This window comes from Neophocaena asiaeorientalis, unplaced genomic scaffold, assembly GCF_003031525.2.
Source record: "Neophocaena asiaeorientalis asiaeorientalis breed wild unplaced genomic scaffold, Neophocaena_asiaeorientalis_V1.1 scaffold239, whole genome shotgun sequence".
In the NCBI taxonomy this organism is placed as follows: domain Eukaryota; kingdom Metazoa; phylum Chordata; class Mammalia; order Artiodactyla; family Phocoenidae; genus Neophocaena; species Neophocaena asiaeorientalis.
The window spans coordinates 155709-166057 of NW_020175103.1; the positions used below are offsets into that span (position 1 = coordinate 155709).

At 48.1% G+C, this 10349-nt stretch overlaps 3 protein-coding genes across 4 annotated transcripts in view; 1 reads left to right on the forward strand and 2 right to left on the reverse strand.

Moving 5' to 3' along the window:
• RNF39 (ring finger protein 39) overlaps positions 1–1592 on the forward strand; it is a 5273-nt gene extending 3681 nt beyond the window's left edge. The window contains exon 4 of the mRNA XM_024764288.1: positions 357–1592. Within this exon, the coding sequence (XP_024620056.1) occupies positions 357–937 (581 nt within the window). The 3' untranslated portion in view covers positions 938–1592. The remainder of the gene's footprint in view (positions 1–356) is intronic.
• Positions 1593–1724: 132 nt separating this feature from the next.
• PPP1R11 (protein phosphatase 1 regulatory inhibitor subunit 11) lies at positions 1725–4913 on the reverse strand. The gene is made up of 3 exons (XM_024764293.1): positions 4617–4913; positions 3408–3516; positions 1725–2968 (listed from the first exon to the last, which is right to left on the reverse strand). The coding sequence occupies exons 1-3, from the start codon at positions 4683–4685 to the stop codon at positions 2766–2768; spliced, it is 381 nt and encodes a 126-aa protein (XP_024620061.1). The 5' UTR covers positions 4686–4913; the 3' UTR covers positions 1725–2765.
• A 2240-nt stretch (positions 4914–7153) lies between these two features.
• Positions 7154–10325, reverse strand: POLR1H (RNA polymerase I subunit H). 2 transcript variants are annotated; one of them, XM_024764295.1, is made up of 5 exons: positions 10209–10325; positions 9899–10054; positions 9570–9670; positions 9263–9372; positions 7154–7383 (listed from the first exon to the last, which is right to left on the reverse strand). In XM_024764295.1, the coding sequence occupies exons 2-5, from the start codon at positions 10032–10034 to the stop codon at positions 7359–7361; spliced, it is 372 nt and encodes a 123-aa protein (XP_024620063.1). In that variant the 5' UTR covers positions 10035–10054; positions 10209–10325; the 3' UTR covers positions 7154–7358. The 2 variants fall into 2 exon arrangements, with proteins under 2 accessions (XP_024620063.1, XP_024620062.1); XM_024764294.1 differs by having other exon boundaries at positions 10174–10319.
• Positions 10326–10349: the final 24 nt, after the last annotated feature.

Sequence of the window (10349 nt, forward strand, 5' to 3'; positions counted from 1 at the left end):
GATGCTGCAGATTGAGGTATCAGTCCTCACCCTCCCTAGAAGTCAGACGCGCCTCACTCTGCCGCCAAGCCCGCAAACCCGGGCAACCCCTCCTTCAGTCTCTGCGCTGTGCCCCCTGCCCTGGGCCAGCAGGGTCCTTCTCCAAGTCCAATTCTCCAGAAGGAAGTGGCCCATCAGCGCAGGTTGGGTCTTGCCCAAGCCTGCTCTTCGTACGCCTTCACCCTCTTCGGTCCTACAGCAGCCTTTGGAGCTGCTGTGGGCCTCTTGTGTACCCTCCGCGCATCCTCTCCATCCTATCCCTCCTCTGATTCGGAAAGCCAGCTCACACGGTCCTCCCCCTGCTTTCTCCTCTCCAGCCGACCTGACCCTGGATCCTGGCACCGCTCACCGCCGCTTGCTGGTCTCCGCGGACCGCCGCAGCGTCCGACTGGCCCCACCGGGGACACCCGCACCCCGCGACAGCCCGGGGCGCTTCGATCAGCTCCCGGCGGTGCTGGGCGCGCAGGGCTTCAGGGCTGGCCGCCACTGCTGGGAGGTGGAGATCGCCGACACCGCCTCCCGCGGAGACTCTTCCGGGGAGGATGAGGACGACGGGGAGAGCCGCTATGCCCTGGGCGTGGCCGGGGAGTCGGTGCGACGCAAGGGCAGAGTAGGCCTATGTCCCGCGGAGGCTGTGTGGGCCGTGGAGGATCGCGGCGGCCGCCTGTGGGCGCTCACGGCCCCGGAGCCCACCCCGCTGGGCGGCGCCGGGCCCCAGCCGCGGCGCATCCGCGTGGACTTGCACTGGGAGCGGGGCCGCGTGGCCTTCTACGACGGCTGTTCCCTGGACTTGCTCTTCGCCTTCCAGGCGCCCGGTCCCCTGGGTGAGCGCGTCTTCCCGCTGCTGTGCACCCGCGACCCCCGCGTCCCCCTCTGCCTCGTGCCAGCGGAAGGCTGAGAAGCTCACCCACAACCCTTATTCTGGCTTGGTCAGAAATAAGGCTGCTTCCTCTTGGGCATGGAAATCCTTACTCATTCCAGGCATCATGTCCACGCCCATTGCCGGTGTATTGATAAGCACCCCTCCACCTACATTGTCTGTTTTCTTCCAGATAGTTAGGACCTCAACTGGCCTCCAGTTTCCACATCCATGCCCGAAGCTTAATTCATTCCTGCTCCCCCCACCAAATCTTGGGATGCTTCTCTCCCTTGGTTACCCCAGTACTTCCCAAGGGATCTCTCCCCTTCTATCTTTCCCAGGCCTGAATTGGGGAACAGGTCCTGCCCCATCAGTACTGGTAATTGGCCCATGTTTAATACACAGAGGCCCTGCCGGTCAAACATTTACCTCCCACCCCTGCCTCTCCTCCTGGCAAAGAAGGGCCCAGTGCCCTCTCCACAGGTCTGAGGGTTGGGCTTCCCTGCCTCGTCCATTCTGAGGTTTCTCCTCAAGAGAAACAAAAGCCTCCTCCCCCAAAACAAGAGGCTTGACTCTGGCCTGGGCCTTAGGGCCCTCTTTTTGGGGGAGAAGGGGGCAGGCCAGTTCTGCTCCACCATGGCGGCTTTCTATGCTTACAGCCTTTTCCCATTAAGAACCTTCTTAAAACCTCCCCCCTGCACATACTCACAACAAGCAACCAATGGTGCTACCTCTCCTTTCCTCAACCTGGGAATGGCCCAGACACCCCAAATTCACCCTTGTATATAGCCTCACTTCTTTCCCCATATGTATAAATGGGCCCGTATTTAACACATTTTGTGATGTTGGGTTATTTATTTTGTGCATCTGTGGCAATAAATGAGATCTCAGTGGTGGTATGGATTTGACTGATCTCTGCAACTGTGCATGGCAAGAGGCCTGGAAAATGATATCTAGATCCCAGTAAGGGGTGGGGAAGGCCAGGACATCTGGGCTGGCAGAAACATCAAAGCCTAGGAAGGAAGGGGTGAGAGTACATCTCTTTGCTCCCTCCCTGTTCCTTCCTCTCCCAGGGACCCAGGCCCCTGGGACCGTGTTGGATCTGTCTCCTGAGCTGGAAGACCAAAGGCTGAGGAGATAGTTGGCTCTAAGTGACCAGTCTTGAAGCCAGCTTTGTCAGAAACCCTAGGTCACACGAGAAGGGTGAGGGGAACGGACATGACTATTTCTTTTTCCATTTCCCATTCTCCCAAGGTGAGAATGACAAAGACCTCTCTCTCTCCTAACTCCTCTTAAGGGCATGACGGGAGTGGGCAGGAGAGGAGGGAAAGGGCTAGGAGCCCTGAGGTCTCACATAAGACCTCACATCCCACAGGCAAAGACTAAGAGTTAGGATGACATAAATACATTAGTGGAAAAGCTCTAAGCCAGGATTAACAAGCATAGCTGGGGCAAGATTGCCTGGAATCTGACTAGGACCCTGGCAGTGAAAGCTGGGGCCATTGGAAACCCAATTTAACTGTTTGGAACTCAAGTAGAGAGTGCAAGGGGCCAAGATAATTAGATCACAGGACAGGTAGTTTGGCAGTGAGAACAAAGGGAAAAGACTGGGACCAAGATGCCTGGATCCCTGAAGAGAGGAGGCAGAAATGAGGGCTGGGGGAGCCCAGAAGCCTGGGTTCTGGAATAGCAGCAAGTCAGAATTCCAGGATCTCTGTCCACCCTCCTCCCCCTCTTCCCTCTATCAGGCAGAGGAGAGGGGAGGAGGGGGCTGGAGAAGGGACCAAACCATGGGTTAAGTCCCCGAGTAGCCACATGAATACATTCAGGGCCAGACAGACACAGGAATGGTGGGGCAGAGAGGAATTTAGTGCTGCATTGGCCCTGGAGGGGGCTGGGAGGGGTCAGGAGGCTGGGGAGGGGTGGTGGGGCTTGGTCCCGGGGTTGCATGACGCCGTCCTTTGCGGTGGCCCCGTACACAGTGTGTATGACCACAGCCCTCCTCTTCCTCCTCGTCACTCTCCGTGGAGCTCTCGCCAAAGGCCCGAGGTTTCTCATAAATACAGCAGCCTGGATTTGGAGGGAGGAGCCCAGTTAAAAAGGAGGAAGAGATAAGATGGAGCATCAGTTCCATTCCCATTGGATCTCAGTAAAAATCCCTACTTTCACCATTATCTCCTCCTACCTTCCAGGAACCAACTTCCCCAGGCCCACACCCTGGGACTCAGACACCCAACTCCCTCGTCCTTTCCAGCCAGGAATCCGAAGCTCCACTTCTCCCACCTCAGATTCCTCTTGACTTTAAGCCTTGGCACATCCCAATTCAAGCCTCTCCCTACCTCTGCTCCTCTAACTTTAACCTTCTCTCCCTGATACTGGAGAACCACCAGGACAGCCAGAGGATTGTGAGCATCTGGGGGCTTCGGGAAGGTCAGTGAATGTAAGAAGGCAGAAGACATGCTGAGGGGAGCCAGGACTCCAGGGTTACTGTGGGCCAACAGTTACTCACATTTTGATGAGCGGCGGCCCATGTGTTCGTTGTCCACAGTGTCACTTGTCCATTCCACCTTTTTCTCTGGCTTCCGTTTCCGAAGTTTGATGGTTAGGCTCCGGTTCTCCTGGAACGTTAAGAAGGATGGCCATGCCATACCTAGCTAGTCCCCTCCTATTAACCTTTCCCACTTCCTCCCGGGGGCCTCCTCTCTTCCCTTCCCCCACTCAATCAGGATCAGACATAGTGCCAGAGGAGCTGAGGGCTGAGAGAAGATAAAATAGAACAGATTTTTGGCCTCAGGGAGTCCCTTGAGGAATCATGAAGTATTATTTCCTGTTCTTGGTAACCACTAGTATACAGAGAAGATACAATTCCTAACCTAGGAAAGGTCCCAGCAAATCTTCAAAGGAAAATATAATCCTCGCTGTTTCTCCGTCTTCCTCCCCAAATCATCCTTGGTGGTATTAATACATGGAAATTATTTTCTCAGTCACCAATGCCTAATCTTTGATCTCCCTTTCTTTTTTTCCAGACCCCCTACTCTTTTTCCCATTAAAGAAATAACTCTGTTCTCTCCTCTCTCATCCTCAAGCCCAGCCCTCCCCACCTGTTATCCACCTATTCCCCAGCATCCTGGCATCTCTAGTAACTATTACTCTAAACTCCCTTAGTCCAAGGGTTATTAAACCCAACACAACCTTCTCCCTTTGAAGGCAGCTTAAGTTGTTTTTGCAAAAATGCTACATTTTCCTCTATTTATATCTCCTCTGATTTTTCAAAATACTATCTTCATCTCCCTTTTCTTGTTCCCGCATTCCCTCTGCTTCCTTTTACAATCATTCCTTCAACAAATATTTACTGATAAGTATGGTTCCAGTCAAATTCCCCTGCAGCTGGCCTCCAACCATGCTTTCTCACACAGCCCTTCATTTCCCCCCAGCACATCCCTTGCTCCTTAATCTCCAAATTCCCGTTCTTTCATTACTTATACACACCACCACTCCAAGAAGCATCACCTATATCCTAACTCTATTGCTTGTCTCTTGACCAGCCTTCTGCACCAACTCTGACACACCCCAAATCTCCCAATACCTTGAGATTCTCCCAACCCCAGTTCCTCCCATATCCCCAGGCCCAGCCCCTCCAGCAACTCTCCAAAGCCCTATCCCTTCCCTCCCGGTATCTCCCCAACCCCTAAACAGCACCGCCCCCCGCCTTTCTCACGGGCTCGGTTGTCACGGTAACCGTTGTCTCAGTGACGGTCTCACTCAGCCCGGCCCCTGCCTCCGCCATGGCTAAGGCTGAAGAGAGGGAGGAGGGGAGGAAGGGGGATGAGGCACCCTTCTGTCTTTTCTGTGTCTCTGAGGTCGAAGAGAATCGGTATCGGATTCAGATTAGTAGCCAGGATCCTCCACCTTCTTTTTTCCCCCTCTTCCTGGGCCTCCGCTGCCCCACCCCTGGGGATAACCTGTCCAACCCCACTTCCGGATCTCCGCTTCCGGGTGTGACGCATTCTGTGGTCCCCCTTTTCCCTTCCTGGCTCTAAATGCGTCTAAACTCAAGGTCGCCGGATTAGTTCCGCCGTAATGCGACAGTGCGCAGGCGCCGCAAGAAAGCTACACAACTTTGGCGGAAGGGGCGTCACTGCGATGTGGAAGCAGGGGCGGGGCGATTAAGTGCAGCACGCGCATGCGCCTCAGAGATTGAGCTGGAACCTGTGGTCAAGGAGGGTAGAGTTGGGCTTGCGCCTGCAGACTGGTTACCGCACGTGGTTCAGATGTCCAGTAGCTGAGTCCATCCCACCCCCATCCCTTGGCTGTGTGGGAGCGCCGAGAAAACTAAGGGGCAATAATAATGATCCTACCACGGCCTAGCTTTGTTTTCTTATTGTTTCGTCTGGGAATTAAAGAATCGAGACCTGGGAGCAGTTAGAAACACACTTGATTAAAAATCTGGGTTAGACATCCCTGGTGGCACAGTGGTTAAGAATCCGCTTGCCAATGCAGGAAACACGAGTTCGAGCCCTCGTCCGGGAAGATCCCACATGCCGCGGAGCAACGAAACCTGTGCACCACAACTACTGAGCCTGCACGCCTACTGAGTTTGCATGCCTAGAGCCCGTGCTCAACAAGAGAAGCCACCGCAATGAGAAGCCCATGCACTGCAACGAAGAGTAGCCCCCGCTCGCTGCAACTAAAGAAAGCCCGAGCGCAGCAACGAAGACCAAACGCAGCCAAAAAGAGCAAAACACATACTGTATGTAGCCAAAAATAAAATTTTAAAAATAAATTTATATTAAAAAAAAAGAATCTGGGTTTTAATCCTCGCCCTATGCCTGTAGGTGTTCGAGCAGGGCGCTTAATGCGTCTTCAACTTGGATTTTTTCCTTTCACTGTGCTGTAACTTGAAGATGAAGGCGCATAAAACACTCACACCCTGCGTTTTAGCTCCCAGTCTAGTGGGAAAGACTGGCATAAATACTAACAGAAATATAAGACATTGGAATATTAACATAGATTTAAGTCTCATCTGTGAAACTGAATTTAGTTACATACTGCCTACCCTTGCTCTGGGGTGGAGATGAGTAAGATTAAGCACAGAAATTGTCATAAGTTACAATATAGGCCAGTTTATAAGATAAAAATATGTGTATGTTTCTCAGGGAGCACAAGAGTGGCAAAAAGAGAACAGACAAATGGGTTTTTTAGGTAAAGAAAGCAGCTTACAAAGTCGTAGTTGTGCGCACTGAAGGAAATGCAGTTTAATACTGAAGGGATGTAAGGGGCGTGCCAAATGGTGATTGACAGGTGGGCGTGGTTATATAAGACGCCCTGTATGCTTTGCTAAGAAACTTGCACTTTATCCAGTCGGTGGAAGGCTTAAAAGCAGGGTAGAAACATGAACAGATTTGTTTTAGATTTCAGGAGTGAGGCAGGAGAACTGTTCAAACATACAGTGGAGAAAACTGCCCTGCCCATCCCTCCACGTTGCTGTGGGATCAAACAAGATAGTGTATGTTAGAGAGCTCGCAATATATAAAGGGCTGCACAATTACAAGATAATCGTTACCATCACCTCTTGGTCGCCATTTAAACCAAGGAATGCAGGAATCAGCATTCCCAGACTGAAATTTGAATGTTTATTGTGTCTGGACTAAGCATTTGCTTCCCTTTTAAGTTTCTGGTTTGAACTGAAAAAAGCAAGATACAACTCAGCATATATAGTAAATCCCATTAAAAAAAAAACACAAATATCTCTGTGGAATGGGATTCCTTTTGATTTTTACTTTTTTCTTTCTGCCTTTCTATATATGAATCTATTACAATGTAAAATATATATACATATATTACATTTATCTCAAGACCGCAATAAAAAAAATTTCCAAAGTGTCCACCTGTATCTGAGTGTCAGATTGTTTTATTGTCCAGACTTACATATCAACTGAATCTGGTTAAGTTTTCTGTTGAACCTCCCACTATCCAAACTCCCACTCTTTGTTTCCCTAAACTCAGGAACCAAATAGATTTAGATAATGAGGGAGTAATTATAATTGCCTTTTTATATTAACCTCATTCCTGGCTCCATTTTTATGTCCTTGTTTTTTGTTTTATTTATTTTTTTCCCTTTTTCTTTTTGTTGCACTAATTTATATTCTCTTTTTGTAGCTGATATATTTGTTGAAAGGACAAATATATCTCTCTAAGCTAACATAAATTTCTTTTGGAAGAAGACAGATTATAAATAACATACATACGTCTGGCTCTTATAGAAAACTATAACTTTAATAAAGGAAACTCAACTAGGGTAGGAGTACTCTGGGGACAATGGTAATCCCCACATGATGATCTGCTTTTCCTCTGGGAGCAAAACACCGCAATCAGGAGACGGACAAAGGATCTAAGAACCCAGTATCTTTCACCTTCCAAGGAAGAGAAGGAGAGATTGTTGAGTCGCTCAGAAAAAAAATCAAGAGTCTTCCTTCTCCTGGAACCTACAGAGAAAGAAAGGACTTGTTATATTGACCAAACGAAGAGGTTCTAGCAGTGTAAGATAAGACAATCAATGAAATAATCAAGAAAGACTTTCATTTATGACCGTGGAGGACTAGCTCCCCTAAACAACCCTCCACAAATTCAAGACAACTAAAAATGCTGGGATTAAAAATATATCTTGCAAATTATGAAGTATGCCAAGATTTCTTAGGAAAACAAAAAGCACTAGCCATAAAAGAAAAAAGGATAAACTAGACCTCATAAAAGTTAAAAACTTCTGGTCATTAAAAAAAATAAAAAGTTAAGAAAACAAATAGATCAGATTGGGAAAAAAATATTCGCAAAAGGCACATCTAACTATAAATATTTTTAATCCATTGGTGAGAAAGCAAGGAAGTAAAGGCAACCTTCACACTGGCTGAAATGATATAAAACCAGGAATCTAGACAGGTAAGTTAAAAAACTGAAGCCCCTGCTACCATGGTGCCCTTGCTGTTTTGATAGCCACATGGGTGAACTAGAGACAAACCTACAATGTCTGATAGGAGATACTCTGAATAAGTTTGAGACGCCAAAGGGCTACCTCTTTGTATAAAAGGGAACAAGGAAAAAAAAAATCCAACTCTTCAGAAGAGGAATTTGACTGTCTCACAAGGTAGAGGGATAAAAACAAAATCTCCCCTGAGAATTTCTAACCAAAAGCTGGCCTTTACATTGGATTTGCAGTCCAAATTCATACTACCTATGTGCTCCAAAAAACATGAAGCTGAGAATTTATTTAAAGTGATTCTAGCTTGGTAGCACCTCAAGGCACCTGAACAGGAAACACAAATGCTAAGAATACAGCTTTCACCCCAGGCCTCAAAGAATTCTGTAGTCCAAATTCTAAAAAATCTGAGCTTATCATCAAAAATCACAAAAGAAAAGAAGCACCATGAGAGTCAGTAGAAATAACAGATGGCAGCATCAGACCCACAAAAACTGTGGGTATGAGAATTAGCAGACAGAATATAAATATCATGTTTAGTATATTTAAATGTAATATATATTTTAAGAATAAAAGGAACAATTTAAAATATGATTAAAGAAGTGTGAATTATTAAAAATGAGGGGATTTGAAAAATAATCAAGTAGAACTCAAAAAAATTCTTTTAAGTAACAATAATTGAAATAAACTGAAGACAGAATTAGTGAACCGGAAGAAAGACCAGAAGAATTTACCCAGAGGCAGAATAAAAAGAGATGGAAAATATAAAAGACAGGGTGAGAGAAATGGAGGATAGAAGATAAGGTCTAATAAACAACTAATTAATTAGAGCTCCAGAATGTGAGAATTGAGAACATAGGGGAAAGGCAATACTCAATGAGATATGGCTGATAATTTTCCAAGGTTGCTGGAAAAAAAAATCAATCCTTACTTTCAGAAAGCCCAACAAATCCCAAACACAATAAATAAAAGAAAGCCACATCTTGATATATTGTAGTGAAACTGCAGAACACCAAAGAGAAAGAGGAGTTCTTAAAACTATTCCGTGTTCTTTTAAATCACTCAAGAGTAATTCTCACCAAAGTAAAACTACGTTGAGTGCAGTGGAAGATTCCAACATAACACACTGATCACCAAGCAATACTTGCCTTCTGTATTTTTTTCTTTCCTTTTAAATATCTTAAAAGTTTTAATTCACTGGGTATAAAAAGGATAAGAAAAGTGTAATTAAAAAAAAAAGACCACAAATCTCCCTATTACTTGAACTATACAGAAATGAGGGATGGGACCAAAGGAAACAACTGTTTATTCAGTACAAAAAGTAAATCGCTGGATTTGTTTAGGTAGCAAACAAACTGAGAAAGGGCGGAGGGGAGGGAAAGGATACGCACTTGCAGTTGGTACAGGTGTAGAAGACGGTCTGCCCTTCATCAGCGGAGCGCATCTGTCTGGTGTGGTATGCCATTCCCTCGTGCCCACATCGAGAGCAGCGCCTGTCAACCTGGGAAGCAACTGGTGGGTTAATAATTCCCCCTACTGATCACAGACATCAGGCTATCACACTCCTCAGACACTGCTGTTTTAAAGACCCCTCTTCCCTCTTAGAATTGGGTACAAAACACTCCAGATCTGTGCAATACCCCCTTCGTTTCTTTCCCACCCTCCTAACGGGGCCAGTCCTCCATGTCACTCACTTACCACGGGTCCCTGGAACTCAGGTCCTTCCTCCATCGACACGGGCATGGCTGTTCCCAGTTTGTGGAACACAAATGAGGTCTTCACAACCTTCGCCTCAAAGTCTGAGCAGGCAGTAAGAGTTGGTTTGGAGAGGGCTGACACCCACAACTCCCTCTCGGTTTGGCCAGGAGGCCTTATATTCTTCCCTTCAGATTTCGACCCAAGACCAAAAGTGCCTGATACCCTGCTTTAGGGTCCCCCTCTTCAATCCAACCGATCTTGAGGTCCTAAAACCTCTGACCCTTCCACGCTGGGCCCTCTGCCGGGGCCGCTGCGTACGAGCCCCTCACCTCGCACGTTGATGGAGAAGCCACAGCGAGTACACGCGACCGTATCCTGAGCTCCGGGAAGAGGCAGGACCGAGCCGCAATCCGGACAGAAATCCAGGTCAGACTGAAAGCTGGAGCAGGTGCTGGCGAGGTCCATGATGGACGGGTGGTCGAGGGCTGGAAAGGGGACGAGAGTGTTAATAAAAGAAAGAGAGTAACTCCCTCCCCACTGATGGGTCCTTCCTATTCTGTCCCTGGACCTAAGCATACAGAACCCGAGCCCTTCTCCCACGCACGCCTTGTGCCTCTGCAACCAAGGAGCCCAAATAACCGGAATTCCAAGCCCGGGTCCGGTACTTCGACTTGGGGGCTTATCTGGCGCTGGCGTGAGGGGCCCGCCAGCTCCGCGGGCTAGAGGACCGGCTCTACGCGGCAGCGGAGCAGTGAGAGCACGGCGGGCTAGAGCGTCGAT

What these genes read in the sequence shown, in the direction of transcription:
- PPP1R11 (XM_024764293.1), bottom strand. Translation starts at nt 4,685, where the DNA reads ATGGCGGAGGCAGGGGCCGGGCTGAGTGAGACCGTCACTGAGACAACG. An exon ending in TTACCGTGACAACCGAGCCC is followed by an intron (nt 3,517 to 4,616) that starts GTGAGAAAGGCG and finishes TTAACGTTCCAG; the next exon opens with GAGAACCGGAGCCTAACCAT. An exon ending in GGGCCGCCGCTCATCAAAAT is followed by an intron (nt 2,969 to 3,407) that starts GTGAGTAACTGT and finishes CTCCAAATCCAG; the next exon opens with GCTGCTGTATTTATGAGAAA.
- POLR1H (XM_024764295.1), bottom strand. Translation starts at nt 10,034, where the DNA reads ATGGACCTCGCCAGCACCTGCTCCAGCTTTCAGTCTGACCTGGATTTC. An exon ending in CTGAGTTCCAGGGACCCGTG is followed by an intron (nt 9,373 to 9,569) that starts GTAAGTGAGTGA and finishes GTTGCTTCCCAG; the next exon opens with GTTGACAGGCGCTGCTCTCG. An exon ending in TACACCTGTACCAACTGCAA is followed by an intron (nt 7,384 to 9,262) that starts GTGCGTATCCTT and finishes CTTTCTCTGTAG; the next exon opens with GTTCCAGGAGAAGGAAGACT.